Source organism: Podarcis tiliguerta, assembly GCF_965153285.1.
Source record: "Podarcis tiliguerta genome assembly, chromosome: 4".
NCBI classification, from domain to species: Eukaryota; Metazoa; Chordata; class Lepidosauria; order Squamata; family Lacertidae; genus Podarcis; species Podarcis tiliguerta.
The window spans coordinates 101136232-101155908 of NC_139537.1; the positions used below are offsets into that span (position 1 = coordinate 101136232).

Here is a 19677-nt window from a genome sequence, read left to right on the forward strand (position 1 = left end):
TTCTTAATAGCATTCACTTCTGTTCATTCATATTTCAAAATGGATCCTCAAAGAGTGGAGTTGTATGTTCAAGTAATCTGCATTGTAATTATCTATGGATTTTCAGCTACTATGAAATTAATAAAGTCATGATTCTGAACTGCAAACCTCTGCCTTATGCTCAATAAAAATTGGTGGGGAGGGAAGAAATATGGTAGAATATTTATTATTTACTTAATTAAAATATTTTGATGCTGCTTTTCTGAACAAATGTCCACCCAAAGGTGCTTATAATCAAAACATGAAAATATTAAAAGAAGAATAACTCAGTTCAGTGTTCAGTAGAAGGGAATTTCATAATTGAAATGTTAGCAAAGGTGGCATGGGTGCAGGCAGTCTAATAACAGCAGGGCCAACCCATTTGTAGTTTTAAAGATTAACACCAGTACTTAAAAATAGGGTCAGAAACTTGCTGGTGCAGCTATTATAATGTGCAGCTATTATAATGGCGGTACTACAGACCTTGCTTCCAACAGGACTCTGGAAGCTGAATTCTGGACCAGATGAAGTTTCCCAACCATATTTAAAGGCAACCCCACAAATAATGCATTTCCGCAATCTGGTCTGGACATGAACAGAAAAGGGATTGCTGTGTTGTAACACAGTCCTCTCCAGACAGGGGTGTGGTTGGCAAAGCAGGCAAAAGTGGTAAAAAGCATTCTTGGTAACTGACCATCATTTGGGTTTCCATAATCGGTGCCAAATCCAAGAGTACCCTAAAATCACATGCTTAGTCTTCCAGTGTCCAACAACAGCTGTAAAACACCTTTCAGAGCTGTGGACCTCTCTGCCCAGATCACATTAAGATGGCTATGATTCAACTTATTTCGTGCACTGGTTTAGGGTGTGGATATAGTCTGATGCCTCTCATTATTATCTACTTGAAGAACATTTGGGCGTGAGGGGAAATAAATATTCTGTTTGGTTTTTCCTTTCTGACTCCTGATAAACACTTCGTGAACAGAATGCTCTATTTGCATACAATGCTGTGCGGCAGCGAGGGCAATATCTAAATCTGCTCCATCTGTCAGAAAAAACAGAATGACAATTACCTCTAAAAACAAATCCCCCATGGTGAAAGCTGAAGGATAATGGAGAAAGGATGTAGTTCAATGCACACAGGGGTAGTGGCTTAAAATCTGCCAATAAATGGGATAAAATACACTAGATGTGAATGGGTTCAATCATCCCTGACCATCACCACAGAAGCAGGAGAACAGGAAAAGGCATCTGACATTAAGCAAAGCTACTGAAGTCCACTGGTATGCACTGGACAGTAGCACTTAAAAATAAGTCAATGTACCGTGGTGCAATGGGCTGGTCCATCTGGCTGTAACCAGAAGCTTGGTGGTTCAAGCCCACCCAGGGATGGCTGTGGGCAAGATTGCTGTGCTGCAGAGGGTTGGAAGGTCCCTTCCAACTCTACAATTCTATGGTTCTATTATTCTGTCCACTTCCATCCCCATGAAAAGTGAATGGGAAAAGGGCTCAGTCATTAAGCAAAGCTGTGCAGACCCACTACTGCACACTGAATATTCAAAAAATTGTCAGTAAAGTAGTGGATATAACTTTCTTCCCAAAAGAGCTTTTCCCACATGCACAAGGATGAAGCAGGTGCGGGGGAGAGAAAGGTGGAGTAAAGGTTGCCAAACTACTCTGGCATGTTTGAAGCCATTCCCACCAGTAAGAGTGACAACAGAACAAGGTTGCTTCTCCGTGGGAAACAGCTGTGCCATTGCAATGCAAGAGCAGAACCTCTCCACTTCCAAATAACCATAAAACAAGTATGAAGAATGCCATAGTAAAGGGGCACAACTAGCACAACAGCTATAAATTGGGGCATGCATCATGCAAATCACAAGCAAGAAAGAAGCAGCAGTACCATGAGGAAATGCTAATATGGATTGAATCCACCAAACGTGGATTTTAGATATACAGTAAGACCATAACTTACACAGGAATTATATTCCAGGGATTGTACATAAAGCCAAAATCTTGTATAGTCAAAACCACACTGGGTGCAATGGTGGGTGGGATTGCCAAAGTCTTTTCCCCTGGACACGCCCCCCTTCTTTTTCTTTTGTTTAAACAATTTTTTTTTTTGTCAAATACATACAGCCGAATGCACACAAGTTAGATGTACATAAGTAGCAGGCTTACTGTACTAAAAATTAGTATAACGCATGCTCCTATGTTCCTACATCTGAGACATAGCATTTTGTCCAAGGTCACCCACCAAGTTCATGGCTGAGATTAGATGCAAATATTTGACCAATGGCATCCTAGGTCACAGGACTACAACTTCACTGGCCTCAGGTGGAGGACATTAGCAAAATGTATGCCTGGATCCCTGCTCAAAGAAATATGTTTTGATGTCACAGTACAGGTTTGTCACAACACAGACGCTGCTCTCCCATCGCTGAACTGCGCAGCAGAGCAGATGGAAAGAAATGTAATTTGGCACACCGCCCATGGGAAATGGTGTGACATTTGCCCCTAACACCATGTAGTCACAAGCAGCCCCTTCGGAAGAAATTCACAGCAGAACCTCCACAATGAAAAGGGCATGCATCTTCAGGAAGGGGAGGAATCAAGAATAATGTATGTTGCTGGTGGCATATTTCCAGCAGAAATAACATGAATGCAGACTTTTTTAAAAAAATCCTTCCTGCTTTCATGAAAAGTGGGCTCTGGCAGGATGAAGGTCAAAAGGGTTTATTGCAGTGTATCATCAGCTGAATGTGGAGGGAAAAATACCATCAAGTCATGGACTCTAATTAAAAGAACATAAGAAATATTCAACTGGATCAGACCTAAGGTCCACTTAGTTCAGGATTTTGTTTGCCCACAGTGGACCACTAGATGATTCTGGACAATCCCTATCAGAAAGTGAAAGCAATGGCTTCATCTTCGGCAGGACGCTCTGCATTTGAACATGCAGGTTGCTATTAGCTTTACGAGAGTCATTTGATTACACTTGGCTGCTACTCTGAACATCAAAGAACCCAAGTCCAGAATCTGGTCCTCTGTCCTGGATGCTTCAGTTGAGATTCCTGCATGGCAGGGCACTGGACCAGATGGCCCTGGGGATTCCTCCCAACTCTACACTTCTATGCTGCTAATATTCCTCACCCTTTTTCAGCAATAGCAGGCTGCCCCTTCTGCCTAAGCATCCTGCGTTCACCATCCAACTCAATTAGAATAATTATTTTTAAATAAAACATAGCCTCAAACTTACAGTATTGTACATCTAAAATTATAGATTTTGGTTTCAAGTAAGCATTGCCTTAACACCAGAGAAAACTTTAAAACTATTCTTGTTCACATTAGCAGTTTGGGGCTTTTAGTGAACATCCTACTGAGGGAAAGATAAGAGGCAAACACACTATATACATAATTTAAATATTTCTAGAAGCATCTTGAAAAAATTGCTGGCCGGGGTGGAAGATCCGCAATGACACTCACACCCTTCCCCTGATAAACCTACAGTGTGGTCTCTTGGGAAGTTTTTCTAGTAATAAGCATTATGGTTGCAAATTGTGGATTCCCAGTGGATTGTGCTCCTGATGGATCAGAACTTCCTGCCTCTACTTTATTGCCCCTTAAAATCCACCACCTGGAAAGACCATAGCTGGCAAGTGTCCCTTATTTGAAGGGACAGTCCCTTATCCCAGCGCCATGTCCCGCTGCTGTCCCTTATTGATAGATGTCCCTTAAATGATGTCCCTTAAATTTCAAAGGAAGCAGCTCCTCTCCCTCCCTCCCTGCCGGCCAGGGAGGAGGGAGGCTCCAACTGTGTTGCTTGGCTGTGTTGCTCACCCAATAAGAAGTCTAAGAATGACTGGGAGGGGGGGGAGCTTTCATGCCTTGTGTGTGGCTAGTTAATGCAAGCTGAGGGGGGTTTTGAATACTGGACACCATTTTGTTGCACGTGCTGCTGCAAACTTTGCAGTGCAAAGCCAGGCCGGGGAGCCATCTTAAGCTGAGGCTGCATAGGCCTTGTGGTGCATGTGATTCAGATTCTATTCAGTTGAACCTCTGGTTACAAAGTTGGTTGGACAGTGTTCTCGAAGCTACCAGCATGAGTTTGACCAGACTGCAGGAGGACAGGAAGACTGGAGTGCCTGGAACAGGTGAGGCTGCAGGTCCCTTATTTTCAAGGCTGCTGGTCCCTTATTTTCAAGTCTGTAAGTTGACAGCTATGGGAAAGACTGCCTTAGTGCGTTTCATGATTGGTCCTGGTCTGTACATCACATATTTCCTTTATTCATATTTAGAGAGTTACTATGGCCGCAGCTCTTTCTCTATGTAAATATCTGCATAAATGCTCAACAACTATTAACTGTTGCCAAAGCACTCAGCAGTCCAGGCACACCCTCTCCGCTTCTGCACCACCGCTAGCCTTTCTCGCAGACAAAAACCCTCGGGATGATGCAGTTTAAATTTTCCCCTTCTGTGCATTTTTCTTCAGAAAAGGAGGACATGGCCCATTGTCACATTTAATTATGTGCCTGTTCTAATTTTGTAATTTACATAACTGGATACACACACATACATAAATAGGCCTGCAATTTAATTCTAATGGAGTTCCACAACTAAGCAAGTTAAGTAGGTAGATTTTCATCTCTTTTGTGGAAATTATAGGTTAAAGCATTCTTAAGAATGGTAATGAGCTCCCAAATATAATTGTATAGGTAACAAACAGGCAAATTTGATTTCCTTCTCCAGCAGAGGGCCAAAATGCCAACCCTGTTCCTCTACTTTTGCATTGCAGATTGTTCACTCCTTCTGATTCTCACTCATGTAGTCGAAAATATCTGACAGTTCCCTACTGTTTATAGGAGTATCTCTCCTTCATTGAAGACATTCAAGCTGTTCTCATTCCATCTTAACAGGGAACCCTCTGAGCTGCACTTTGTGGGAGGAGAGGAGGGATCTCAAAGAGACAATTCTTAGCATTGTCACCAAACTACAATTCTCAGAATGAAGCCACAAAAGTGATAGCAATCTGATACAAGTCTGCAGTGTGAAATATACCCTACGGTCAGATGTTTTTAAATACTAACATATTATATTATATTATATTATATTATATTATATTATATTATTATTCTCAGAGACGCCGGTGGTGCTGTGGTCTAAACCACAGAGCCTAGGGCTTGCTGATCAGAAGGTCGGCGGTTTGAATCCCCATGATGGGGTGAGCTTCTGTTGCTCAGTCCCTGCTCCTGCCAACCTAGCAGTTCGAAAACACATCAAAGTGCAAGTAAATAAATAGGTGCCGCTCCGGTGGGAAGGTAAACGAAGTTTCCGTGCACTGCTCTGGTTCGCCAGAAGTGGCTTAGTCCTGCTGGCCACATGACCCAGAAGCTGTACTCCGGATCCCTCGGCCAATAAAGCAAGATGAGCGCCGCAATCCCAGAGTCATCCACAACTGGACCTAATGGTCAGGGGCCCTTTACTGTTTTATGATATTCTCTCCACTGTTTCAGGATGAAACTTGAAAAGCTTAAGTGGACAGCAAAACACAGGGTTTTTCTTTTTAATTTAGGATTTTAAACAGAAGGAAAACATTTTGAAACTAACTGAAACCAAACAAACAAACTACTATTTAAATGTGGACTATTCTCCATTTATTTCAATAAATTTTATCATTGCCAGTAACTTTTTATCTTTTAACTTTTTATCCAAAATGCTGAAATAATGTTTTGGATGGAGTGGCCTGCACATATTCACATCATCATTTCTTAGTATGCTCTGTTTGCCAATACTTGGAATAAACGAAAACAGCAGCAGCACAAGGCGGGTGGTGGAAGGGAAGCCACTTCCCAGTCCAAGACTTATTCCCCTGCGGAGAGCCCCACTACCTGAAGGAAAGCCACTCTCTAGTGCATCAACAAGTTGGAAATTAAAAGAAGGCTCCACACCCTTGTGTGAAAGCTAATGCCATCAAAATCGGTATGTCTTTCTTGAGATGAAACACATTTCAGATGGGAAAGTTAATGTGAGATATTATACACTGCTCCTCTTTCCACACACTCAGTATTCTTTTTTCTTATTTAACCAGTGCTGGGGCCTCAGGGGTTACTCAGTGGCTCTCGGGACCAGGGGCAGAAATAAGTGCAAAACTCGCTTTATCACCTGATATGTGCTGGTTTTAAAAAGTGGAGATGGAGACTAAGGGAGTCTGTGCCTTGCCCTTTGGGATTCTGGCAAAGTGAAAATCAACACAAAGCCAGTTCAGGCCATAGTGGTGGTTGTTTTTCTGACTGGCTGACAACCCCACCAGCAACAGATTCCAGCAAGAACTGCATGCACATGACACTGTGTACTACAATTTAGAAAAGAAACCTTGAACAACCTTTTTTTCAAGTGGAATGGTTCCTGAGATTTATTAAAATTTTCAATTAAACTTCTAAACTGAGCATGCAGTTCCTAAAAATACTTTAGCTGTGGCTGAAAGAACCAAGCATATTGTAAAAGACATTAGAAGTAGAAAAACCTGCTTAATACTGAACTAGACTATGAGATGGGCAGCCGCTCCCAAAGACTCAGGCGTTGCTCTGCCCTGAGTTTCTGTTTCAAAACTAGACTTGCCAGGAAGGAACCTCAGTATATGCAAATAATGTACCATACCATGGCCCGTCTCAATTTTCTCATATGAATACAGCTAAGTCCTCTCTTCCCTACCAGCCTGGTTTTGTGCAAGGCACCATGATAGTTCGGCCAGTCTTCTCAGTCTCATGCTTTACTTTGCCTTGCAGTTTGGCATTTTCCAGGTCTCAATGGGCAGCACCACTTCTGCTTTTGCAAAAGCGGCTTACATGCAAGGTGCAGAAGACCTTGATTTGAATGAACAGCTCATTTCCATTGCCCAGCAACTGATGTGGAAGCATCATAGCAGGGGAGGAACAGGCTGCATGGGACCACTCCCCCCCCCCCCGCATGCATGCCTCTCTGCATATGGAGGGTGAACAGAGTTCTTTGTGAATGGTTCTTTCACGAATTGGTTGGAGGTGGTTTTGCTAAAGTAAACATACACAGTACTAAAAGTACTGAATGAATTTTCAACCCTTCTACTCAGCTTTAAGCCACCTTTCTCCCCAAATATTTTAAGGTAAAGCTGGAGAGATTTGGGACCTTTTTGCACTGGGTGTTGATGTGCTTCCCCTGACTGTAGTATTTAGTTGCTTAAAACACAGACATCAATCCGCAATCAAAATGAAAGCTAAATCTCTATCGGAAAACCAGGGCAAGGGCTCCGCAGTCTGTACCTGCAATCTACCTATCAACAATCCAGCCTGCTCTTCACCACTAGTTTCCTGAGTTAGATGGAAGTGAAGATGGGAATTGCGTGCACGTCCTAACATACAACAGCAAGGCAGTTTCTTACCTGACCTTGTTAGGGGTAACCAACTTGGAGAGGATGGTACTCTTGGACATAAAGTTTCTTAGGTGGAGTCAGAACAAGGAGTGCAGTCTGACAGCTACTCTCATTTTGGGCACAGAGAGAATGAGAGAGAAGATGTTCTGTCCAGGGGGAAAAACCTATGGGAGGAAGCAATGGTGAACAACATTTCACAGATTGTGTCATTTTAGGGTGGGACTCCCAAACTAGGCCACACTCACAGTTAGGGAGGAAATCACCAAATGGTGAAAAACTCAAGGAAGTATTTCAGTTTACATGCTTTGGGGTTGTAAATTGATTCATATTGTATGAATCGAGGATTTGCAAAGAACATATTGGTGATCAGGGGCGGGGGAGTTCTAATTTACAAAGTGAGACCACCCTACCCAATATTTACCTGGCCAATTTCTAGATATTTATTCAAGTGCTTCCAATTTTATTTTGTTTTTCTTTTATGAGCCAATGGATAAATATCACCGGTGCCATTAGGAAGTTCAAAACATGCTGGAGACTCAAAGCCTATTGTTTTGAAAACATAGCAAAGCCCTGGGTTTCAGAAGCTGTCACTCTTTCTTATTCATGGGAAATTTGCTGTGCAAATATTTTTTATATAAATCATAGTAAGAACATTTTCCAAGGGTATGATACCAGAAACTTTGGCTGTTAATTTCATAATTGAGATCCAGGGTATATCTACACTACAAATTTCTATTGTTTCAATATCAGTTTGTGTGTCATGATTAAAAATTGCTGCATTGCAGGGGCTGGACCAGATGACCCCCCCCCCAACTCTACAATTCTCTGATTCTATTACTCCCCCTGCCCCACCCATAATGATTATTGAGAGTTGCTATTAAGTGCATGTGTTCTGGAGATCTCTAGCGTCCTAGCTCTCTCTCCCACAATCACACAGAACAATAATTTGAAAAGTTCAGTGGTGTTCATATGATCCCAGCTCCATTATCATGTAGGTCAGTGAATTAGCAATTGTCAATCTATGGTGACATTAATGACCTAGATCCCAATCATGGAACTGAATCATGAGTGTTTTATATTTGTACAAATTTCTATATTACTTTTTGGTGAGCCACTTTGATTTTTTTAAAAAATAAAAAATAAGATAGAATCTTTTAAAATAATTAAATGCATATGAAACCACTGACAAGATCCAAAGTGAGAATTTGTAGATCTCATTGATTTCAGTAGCAGAGATTTAACAACTTAACATTTTCACCAGGAAAGTTGAAGCTGCAGTTCTATCGCCCTTTGGAGGGATTCATCAGACTTCCCTCTGCAATGCCAGAGCAAGAGAGCGGATGTCAGATGACCCTTCCCACCGCCACAGCAGCTCCCACTGCCCTGGTTCTGCCAACATCGGGAGGGTCAAAAGGGGTGGGGCATCACGGAAAGAGTGGGAAACTGTAGAGCTGGAAGGGACTCGGAGGGTCATCTCATCCAACCCCCTGCAATGCAGCCTTTCAACCCTGACACACAAACCTCAACCCTGGGAGAGATTCATGCCAGCTCAGGGCATGCCATAAATCCACCCCATTCATTGTTTTCAGTGGAGGGGGGGTGCTTTTTAAAGGGGAAAGGACACTGGAGGACTAGAGAGCTCCTCCGGCTTTACTTCCACTCTGTCAGTGTGTGACCCAAGCAGGACATTAGTGGGCAATTAAACTGCCTTCAGTTTCCTCACCACAGGCAGCTTTAAGATTGTCCCACCAGTCTTTGGACCTAGAACATGCCAAATATATTTTCCTGATTCTGAGCACCAGTGCAATCACGTGTCTTTATCGCGTGATGCAGGTGGCAACTGATGGCCCAATTCAGCAAAAGCCAAGGTTTCGTAGATCTGCTCAATGAGGTTCACTTGCGGCTTGAATGGAAGGAAACATTTCCAGCAATGAGGCAGTGTATGCCATAAGCCCCCCCCCCTCGCCCCCCCCCATGCTAGGCTCCTGCTTTGTTCCTATACAGTGGTACCTCGGGTTAAGAACTTAATTCGTTCTGGAGGTCCGTTCTTAACCTTAAACTGTTCTTAACCTGAAGCACCACTTTAGCTAATGGGGCCTCCTGCTGCTGCCACGCCGCTGGAGCACAATTTCTGTTCTCATCCTGAAGCAAAGTTCTTAACCCAAGGTACTATTTTTGGGTTAGCAGAGTGTGTAACCTGAAGCATATGTAACCTGAAGCGTAGGTAACCCGAGGTACCACTGTAGTTCTCTGGAGTGGTGCTGGGTTATTAAGCTCTGCTCTCAACACCAGGTTCACAACTTGCAGCATTATGCCTATAGCGGTCATTGGGCAAATTAACCATGTGAATGGCAAAGATGAAACAAATTTGAAATGCAGAATTTGGCTTCATAGCTCAAGCATAATACTGAGCTTGAAAGTGTGAATTTAGGGGGGAAACGGGATAGGTGGCTTTCACATGTAGGTAATGGAATGCAAGAGACAAATAACAAATAATGGATACTATTTTTTGGCACTAAAATCTAAGTTTCAGAGATTGAGAAAACATTGAATCATGAAAGCTGATTTGTAAAGTTTAAAACTTTTATCATTTCCAGATCTGATTTCCCAATTTAAAACCTTAGAACTTTATGATATGATACTATTTATTATCTGTTCCACTCTGATTGTTTTGGTGTACATATGGTAGCTGAAACACACACAGAGTTTGCCTCATTCTCTTCAATTAGTCAAGGAACAACTCATGCATTCAGTGGAGATTCCTTCCCACAGAGAAACCTCCAAAATAGCCTCTGGGAGCATGGAATTCCTCTTCCACTTTGAAGCTCCATAAAGCATGTCTCACGTGATAAGAGTTCAGATTTATTTTCTTGTTTAGTTTGGCTGATAGGATTACATGTAGAGTTTTTTGAGCTGTTCGTGATTTCATCTGCATTAGGTATCTGATAATGAGGCTGGTGCTGTGGATTTTGCAACAGGAGCTGGCAGCTCTTTTCCCTACGATGCTGCCGATGGTTTACTCTAAACTGTACTTCTTATCAAAGCAAGGCATCACAAGGCTTTCTAGAGACATTTTAAAAAATCTTACTGTTGGGCAAGAATGGAAGAATTCTAAATAATGAAGGCTTATCTTCTTCCAAACCCTAAATCAGGCCTGCAATTGTGAAATTTTTAGAGGTGAGACCCCTGTGCCTCACTCTTCTCCCTCTGCTTTTGGTGAAAAGCAGTGGCCTGACACTCCACACCCCACCACCACCACTACTGCTCCCAGCAGAAACAACACCAAGCATTAAGTCCCACATGTCTCTTCCTTGTTTCTAAACCAGGCCTGTAAAACTTTTGATCCACAAAACCAACAAATGTGGTCCCATCAGTCCTGATTTGTTGCCTTATTGGGACTACAAAAAAGGGGAAGCACTTGCCAGAGCACAGCACAGAACAATGTTTGGTGGACCGCAAGTGGCACCGGCCAGCCCTAAATTACACTCCATGCAGGTGGGGAAATATATCCCCAACACGCCCTTTGGCTTCTAGGCTGAAGGGAAGCTGGTTCCCTTTAGTGGCCTAATCACCAGTTAGCTGAGAGATTGAATTGGTTCCTACTGGGTTTGAGGGTTTAGAATGCTTTCCTTCTTTCTTTTTCTCTTTCCTTTTCCCTTTCTTTCCTTCCTTCCTTCCTTCCCTCCTGTTTTCTAATTTTACCTTTCCTACTGTTTGGATGGGACGTGGGTGGCACTGTGGGTAAAACCTCAGTGCCTAGGGCTTGCCGATCGCATGGTCGGCGGTTCAAATCCCTGCGGCGGGGTGAGCTGGGGTCTTTCGGTCCCAGCTCCTGCCCACGTAGCAGTTCGAAAGCACCCCTAAGTGCAAGTAGATAAATAGGTACCGCTTTATAGCAGGAAGGTAAACGACGTTTCCGTGTGCTGCGCTGGTGCTGGCCACGTGACCCGTAAGTGTCTCCAGACAGCGCTGGCCCCCGGCTTAAGTGAGATGGGCGCACAACCCTAGAGTCGGACACGACTGGCCCGTACGGGCAGGGGTACCTTTACCTTTACAGTTTGGATACACAGACTACCTAGATAAATGTTATGAATATGGAAAGCACCCCCTAACCCCACCCTACTTTACAAAATTGAGATGAGAAGATGCCAGCAGTAACTGGAATGTTTCGCTTTGGAGCACATCTACACAGCAAGCTTATATTGGTTTTGTACCAGTTCTCCTGTCCAGTTCTCCAGTTCCCAAAATAACACGGAAATTAAAGTTTAGTGGTGGTGTAGATTGTTTTCTGTTAGAGATAACTATATCTCCCTATGGAACTTCCCATGATCCCTTGAGGTAAAACTAAAACTATTTGGACATGATTCAGGAGCTTCACACAAGCCTTCCTCAGGCATTGTCTCAAGCCCCTGACAATAATCACATGAGGGAGGACCCCGGAGGGCCACACACATTTGCCCTGCTGCCTTGTCCTGCACCAGCCCTCTCTCCCCGCAAGACTGTCTGCTTGTTGAGGGCACGTCCACAATGGGGCAGCCTGCTGACTGCATGTAGGTTATTCCTGTGAACTAGGACCCTGAGTATTGGGGCTCCAGGTCCACCTACATGCATCCAGTGGGTTAAGCTTCTGTGCACGAAGGCAGGGAAAGCGCAAGTGCTCCTGCCATTCTCCCTCACTCAGTTACCACATTTGGCAATCCCTGGGCGGCCATTATGGGAGGGTGGGGAAGTATTCCTGCCTTATTTTAGATTGCACATGGCTATGCCTTTAGATGGAGACCTGCAGCACAATGCCAAATCCCAGCAAAATGCTAGTTAACAAAGCAGAGTTCAATTCTGGTAACGCGGCTTGACGAGGATTTTTTGTGGGGGAGCACAAAGTCTAAAAACGAGGCACAAACAAAATGTCAAGCTGAACAATTTCCCTTAAAGAGTAGTAAACATATGGAGGGAGCTGCTTAGTAAGGCCAGTGAATCAGAGAGCATAAATAAGCTTATGAGACAGCTAGACATTTTTATAGAAAGAGTAGGTAGAGACTTCCTTCAGATAGCTAGAGTGAAGATAACTTAAAGGGGACATGCTTGGTTATTGCACAAGACTTTCTGTCCCAATGATTATGCTTTCTTTTCCACAAGCTTTTTCTCCTTTAGGCCACCTGCCAAGATTTATCAAAGCACCCTCATTTTTTATTCTCCTTCCTTTATTTACATTTACCAAGGAGGCTAGCACAGAGCAAATATTGCTATCTGTGGAGCTTTCTTTTTAAGCAACATTTCCTGAAGAGCAGATATTCTTGGGTTTTCTTCTTCATTATTCCTTCGTTTTCAACCAAGCCTTGTCAAGTGAGATGAGAATAGGGACTGTGTTTGTTTAGCTGAGCAACTGGAAGATTAAAGCAGACACACACTGGCATTCCCAAGGATTTCAAGCCAAGTTAAGAGATGTGTCTTTTATTTTATTTCCCTTCTGCAAAGTTTGACTGTCACAGGCAAATAATAATAATATGGCTTCTCTTCTGATCCACTGTAATCAGAAAAAGCACCGTGTTGGGCCAATACAACCTGAGAGCTAAGGGGAGCAGTGAGATGCCTGAAGCATCTTCTGTTCTGATCAAAGCAACTTTGCATGTGATGTGTCTCCACAGTTTGAAAGAATGACTCTTGAAGTATGTGGTGTGACCAGTCATTTGCTAAGGGAGGTCATAGACTTTGTGATCCTAGAGTTCAGGGTCACTTCACATGTGGCAGTGTAGAATGAAAGTGTGTATATATCACCAGTGCTGTTTTTCTAGAAAAATAGATGCCAGAGCTCACCATGAACTTCTCCCTCATTCTCTTAGAATGGCAATGGCCCCCACCTGAGAGGGGCTGCAGCTGAGCTCCACTGAGCAAGTCATACACCCCACCATGTGCAGCCAACAACAGCTGACTGCAATGTATAAAAAGATACATAGCCACAGGGCAGAAGCTGATACATCCCCAGAAAACTGTGAAATGATCCTTATCTGAGCTCAAAAGAGGCGGCTTCCCTTTTCAAAGAATGCTGCAGAATATGGCAGTTTGTGGTTGGGGACACTGGGACCCTGTAACTCCAGGACAGGGATGAGGAACCTGTGGTGTTTCAGATGCCGCTGGACTACAGCTCCCATCAGATCCAGCAACGATGGCCAAAGGTAAGGAATGCAGGGCAAGACTATACTAGAATGAGAGGAGCCATTCAGGTCACTTCTTCTGGTTTGGCTGTTACCATTCTGCTGGCTTGAATAATTCCTCCATAAGCAAACACACCAACAGACTTAGCGTTACAAAAATTTCTCTTCAGTGTTTTATTTACTTTCACATATGCTAAGGAAATAACTATTAGTCCTTATATTTATAAATGTGTGTACTTTTCTCCAAAATTGAGATGTAGCAACCTCCACAATTCTTTAGTTATGTAGCCTGGGAAGGGAGAATAATTAAAGAAAATTCAGGGACAATCTGTTCTCAAAATGGTATCGGAAATCATTAATGATGCACAGCCACACAATGAGTTCAGCATTATTAAACCCTCGGTGCCTCCTTTCTTTAACCTTTTAAAATATATTCTTTCTCATTTCCTGTTTTTGAAGATGTACAGTAAGGGTTACTGTTACTCCTTGAAGTACATCTGTAAAATACCTTCTGCTACCGCAGGCACCCTCAGGCATACATTCTTCCTGGGTATCCATCCAAACACATAAAACACACAAATAGTGCACATACCCACAAGGATTAATCTTTCCATCTCTTAGGTATTCAGAAGAGTAGACCAGTCCAATCTACACGCCAAGGATGGAAGAGTTAATACCAGCTGTTTGCACGAGCTGGTTCCAGAATATAGTGAAACACTTTGCCTGAACACTTTGCATCATCACTCATATAAGCAATAGTAATGGTTGACTAAACCTGGTTTATTTTGATTTTTTAAATATTTTGCTTCGTAGGACAACTTGCAGGGTTCTAAGTGTTGTTTCTTCTAACAGCGTGAGCCTATTTTTTATATATTTTATTGGTGTGACCTATGGACCACTTTCTTCTAAGCCCTGCAGAAACCTTGAAATTGAACTGCATGCAGCCTCCACCTTCCTCAGCTCACAGCCTGCAGCATCCCAACCATAACTCATAACTTTTGCCCAAATTTTGGCAAGCAACTCTGATCAATGGGAAGAAGTGAGAACTCCACCTCTTGCCTACCCATCCTGATTTGGGATATAGTTTGGACAGACCGTATTATTTATCTGGATACATGAACTAGTATTCCTCAGTAGGAATAGAAGTCAGGTACCTCACAGGTGCCACTGGTGACTGCCAGGATTCTGTTTCTGGGCCTAATGGAACACATGTTGGGCATTCCCTCACCTGGTACCTTCCAGATGTTTCAGACTGTAACTCCCAATAGCCCCAGCTAGCCCTGGAGAACATCAGAGTGAGAAAGGCTGATCACATCCCTCAGGGTCTCCAAAATGGATGCAATTAGACCAGAAGAATCTACCTGCAACTCTGAACATTTCTAACTTTCCTGTTGATTACATACAGAATTAAAGAGGGCAATGCTTTCCATGATATTTAGGGATATGGTGGGCATATCCTGTTCACCAGTATTTTGACTTTCCCTCTGCCTTTTTGCATCTATAGGCATTGTCCACTGTAGGTTTCTTCAGCCACTGCAATAAACAGCACTTGCAGAAAAGCACAGTTGTGGGTTCTCCTATTCATTTAAATAGAACTTGAGCAAAATAAAAAATAAAAATACCTGAGAGATTCAGGCTCATGTATTCTGCAGACAGCAAATATATAGACAGGATGTGCAAGGTTGTGGACAGGGGGATGAGAATCCCAGATTCAACTCCCCATTCAGCTATGAAGCTGTTTTGTGGCCCTTGGACGAGTCTCAGTATTTCTCCATTTATCCTACTTCACAAGGTTGTTGTGAGGTTAAATTCTAAATCTTCTTCAAGGAAGGCTGGCATAAAAATGTAAGAATTTTTTTTCCTACAAAATCCAGCAGATTTCTTGTTGAAGCAAGGCTTTAAAAAGCTACTGTGAATTTCAGTGTAGATGGCAGCTAGGAAATGAAAAAAAAAAACCTTCCATACTCTTTCCCCAGGAAATGTAGTGAATCTTTTAAAAATGTCCCTCATAATGCCAAAATATATTCTATCTAGCACAATTCTTCAACAGGTGTACAACCCAAGCTATAAAACAGTTTGGAAGTCTTATTCTGTTTTGTTTTTCATATTAAAAAAAATAGCAGCTATATATGTTAGAAGAGATTTTTTTAGAGAGAAATATTTACACAGAATAGTGGTTCAATTATAAACCAAGAGTCGCTATGCAAAGGGGGGAATTTGGCATCTATCATTTGGAAAACAAGGTCATGAGGTCCTCCCTTGAATGAATGAGGAATAAATTACAATGCAGCATTCTAAATATTCTACATGGAAACAAAATCGTATTGCATTCTTGACATGATCAAGAAAATGAAGCCAAGCGTGCCTTTCCTGATGAATGTGGTACAACTCTGGCTGTGCTGGAGGCAAAAATCTAGTTCTAATTAATCACCAATTAATAGAAAGCTTAGAATGTATTTCTGCTTAATTATAAATATAGCTTCTCATTAAGAAAGACTTAATTAATCAATTTTTAAAACATCCTCAGTGCTGTGAATCATTTTCCACACAACAAGCTGAAATGACTAATGGAGATGAGAAACCAAATTCAAAATATTTCAGCTGTGATCCTCCTCACTGCTTGGAAGCGAAATGTACAACACACACACACACACACACACACACACACACGTACACAAAGCTGATATACTCAGTTTAACTGGCACTGATAGGAAATAATGGGTTTCTTTTGAAATAAACTTACTCTTAGCAAAAGGGAGCATAAACCAAATCAGACACAGACTTTGGCGAAACAGAGATGCTTTTGTCTCTGTAGATATAACCCAGTTGAGAACAGTCACTGCTCTGCTGTACATCACTCTAGCAGTGTCACAGGCACCTGTCAGTAACTTCTTCATAGCTTGTAAATGAAATGATTTACTAACTAGGGGCCAGATTGTGGGTGTACCAAGGATCTGCACAGCTTCCACTTATTTCAATGAGACAGGGGTTTTCAAACTGCGTTTCAGGGAACTCCTGGGATTGTTTGGAAACTTGTCAGGGGCTTCCTCATGAGATTAACCATGGTGGACAAATTTCTCTGAAAGACAACTTGCCCCCGGAGACTAACCTTCCTCTGCCATGTTCTAAAGTGAGTTCTAAAGGGCCTGGAATGGTGCCTGGAAGGAGCTGTGTATCTCAGAACAGGATACAGAATCCTCCATAACAGGAGAAGCCAATGCAGTGCCCTCCAGATTTTGCAGGACTACAATTTCTACCATGCTGACTGGGGCCGATGGAACTGCAGTCCAGCAACATCTGGAGAACACCATGTTGCCCTCTGCAAACTGCATGAATATCTGGCAGGTGCTCCGGGTTCTCAATCAGGCAAATTAACGAGCGTGTTGCAAGACGTTGCAATTAAAAACAAACATACATGGGAAAGGAACAGATTGAGAGCTCGGGTTAGAATCCACTGAAACAATTAGAACCTGCATCACACTAGCACTTGGTGGATTGAGCCCTGTGTCGTGATTTGATCATTTAGTAGCACAGGCAACTCCTCATTTACACATTCTCTATTTGTGCACAACTGTGCACACAGATGTTGCCGGGACCCTGGAAGTTGAACCCGGAAATGGGGAACACCCTGGAGAGGAGTCCTGGCTCCTGAGGAGACCCTTCCCAGGGCCCGAAAAGGACATCCTCTTCAGTCTCCCCGAAGGGTCTCCTCGAAGGTACTTCCCTGCCCAGCAGCTGAGCTGATCCGGGCAACTCCCCATTTGACAAGACTTTGCACATGGGGGTTCGGAACACAACCCCCGACTCTTGAGGTTGCCAACAATGTTTTATATTTGATAATGAAATCAATCTTGGAAACAAAAAAACATGAAGCCACCATTAGTTGGAGTTGGTTCTGATTTCAAATGTTTATCCTGCCAAATTATCATAGCAAGTGAAAAAGGAAAAGTATAACCATACTGTGGCCATATTTTTCCACGCAATAAATGCAGCTATCACATAATATCTTGGGTCCCATGAGCTTTCTAACCATGAGTCTGTTATCACAATTAAGAATTTAGGCAAGGAATATTCCACCGATGTGGTGGAGAAGGGTAGATGTGATGATCAAACCATTGCTCTAACTGTGTAAATCCAACTTCACTCTTTGGGACAACACTAAGGAAAAACGGCAGCAGGCTATCCATTTCTAGAAGTTCTCAAGAGCATAAAGTCAGGATCCAAAGAGCTGCTTTGTATACACCCGGTGAGATTTTTGCTTTTTCTGTCTTTAAATATCAGGCCCCTATGCCATATCACAAGATACTCGCCAAAAGTCCCAAGGCCTCTTTGCAGATGTGGAGCTAGTTAACTCCTCTCTGGATCCCAGGGGGGAAACACCACTATTACTCGTTAATACATGGCTTGTTGGGGCTGAACAGGCATGATAATTGTCTGTTCCAGTTTCTAATTATTACATACGTATGTGTATATACCCCAGTATATTTATATGTGTGTGGTATATGCATACAAACAGAGAGAGAACATGTTTGTGTGGCAAGTTGGCTGGAAGATTTAGTGCTGCATCTGATAGCATTATCAATGGGCTTGCCTATCTACTGCCAGAACAGAAGTAATAGGTTTCTAACCATTGCTTAAGCTGCAGACGTAGCAAGCGGTGGCTGCTTCACTCACCTGGTTCGAGCGGCTGGCTTTTAGTTGAAGTCGCTTTCATCTTGAGGGCCTCTCTAACCGACATGTCACAACAGGAGCCTTTGTTGGTATCCTGGTCACTGTCTGCTTGGTCACTGTCCCCATGGCCACTGTCTCTCAAGCTGGCTCTCTCAGGGTCCTTGAATGTGGAGCTACTGATATTTCATGTATGGAAGGAAAGAGAACAAGAGAGAAAGGGGGAGAGAATGTGTTAAACTTGTATTTATTTTCCCCCACCCCATTTGAATTGTTCTTTCTGGCAAAGGAATTTCTGAATAGGATGCAAATGGGGAAGCTGAGAAAGTTATTTAATAGGCCTTACCTTTGAACAAACTGCTGCCTGCTGCCCATGTAATTGGGCTCTGCGGGAAAATTGTCTGTCTGTGAAAGAGAAGGAGAAAAAAACATATCTAGTTGTACACTGGACAAATCTCCTGCAGAGCAACAAGATTTCCTAGAGGAGGAATGATTAATAATTCAAAAATAATTTCCCCCACCCCTTAATGTTCAGATTTGTACATTTTAATTAAATTGCAAAATGCTGGTATATCATTATGCACTCAGAACAATTAAGTGATACTGGCCCACATATTACCTGCTAAAACAAACAAGGAAGATTTACATAAGTGACATGGAAATATAGCTTGTAATTAACCAAATACTAAGCTCATCTTAAGGTTTGTATTAAGGCAAGTTCAGATCACCACATTTTGTTCACAAGTATTTACTGTTATGTATCACCTTTTGCAGATGCAGTAGATGCTCTCTTGACAAACAGCAAAAAAACCCAACCCAGCTGGAATATTCATTTTGATTTATAAACAGATGTTGGAAAGGTTCCAGGCTAGCTAGTTTTAAGCCCCCTGATATGATAGATTTCAGCCCCCTCCCCTGTCCAGTGAAGAACTATTCAGTCATGTAGCCCCACAACCTTACTTGATTGACTGCAGTCTGAATGAAGCAGCACAGCCGAGCAACAATTGTACCACACGCTTAGAAAGGCTCTTCTCCAGTCCATGTTAGTAAGCGCACACAAAGGCTTCAGTCAACAGATGCAGCAGCAAGTTGCCCATCTGCTCCTGAATACAGGAATCCCCCCACTAAAACAAAACAAACTTATCAGTGGTAACGGATAGAATATTGGATGAAAGCAGGGAGAAGGACAATCTGCATATGAATCCCACAAGCACAAGGACTTTGGATATTTGATGCGGTTCACCCACAAGATGCTATTGTGCCCCCTATGAAGGGAGATCAAATGCTCTGGGCTGGAATAAATAAGGGTGGAGACAGAGGTCACCAAACAGAGGAACTGATTGGAACTCCAGTTTTTGTTTCCAGGGCAGTGCATGTGTATTCAAACCACAAGCATAGCCTCCAAGTGCCACTATTCAGCCATGGAAATTAATA

The 19677-nt window shown here is 42.7% G+C and overlaps 1 protein-coding gene and 1 long non-coding RNA gene across 14 annotated transcripts in view; one reads left to right on the forward strand and one right to left on the reverse strand.

The window, feature by feature from the left end:
• The window catches only part of PCDH17 (protocadherin 17), a 138226-nt gene that overhangs the window by 67713 nt on the left and 50836 nt on the right, over positions 1-19677 (reverse strand). For 6 of the 13 annotated variants that reach the window (XM_083435803.1, XM_083435802.1, XM_083435805.1 and 3 more), the window contains exons 2-3: positions 18590-18648; positions 18250-18422 (exon numbers count right to left, since the gene is read on the reverse strand). In XM_083435803.1, coding sequence (XP_083291929.1) covers positions 18250-18422; positions 18590-18648 — 232 coding nt within the window. Of the gene's footprint in view, positions 1-7432; positions 7588-18249; positions 18423-18589; positions 18649-19677 lie in introns of all 13 variants that reach the window. The other 7 variants (XR_014510072.1, XM_083435806.1, XM_083435797.1 and 4 more) reach the window with 4 other exon arrangements.
• Positions 13179-15134, forward strand: LOC310675400. The gene is made up of 2 exons (XR_014510108.1): positions 13179-13596; positions 14197-15134. It is a non-coding gene; the product is annotated as an uncharacterized lncRNA (long non-coding RNA).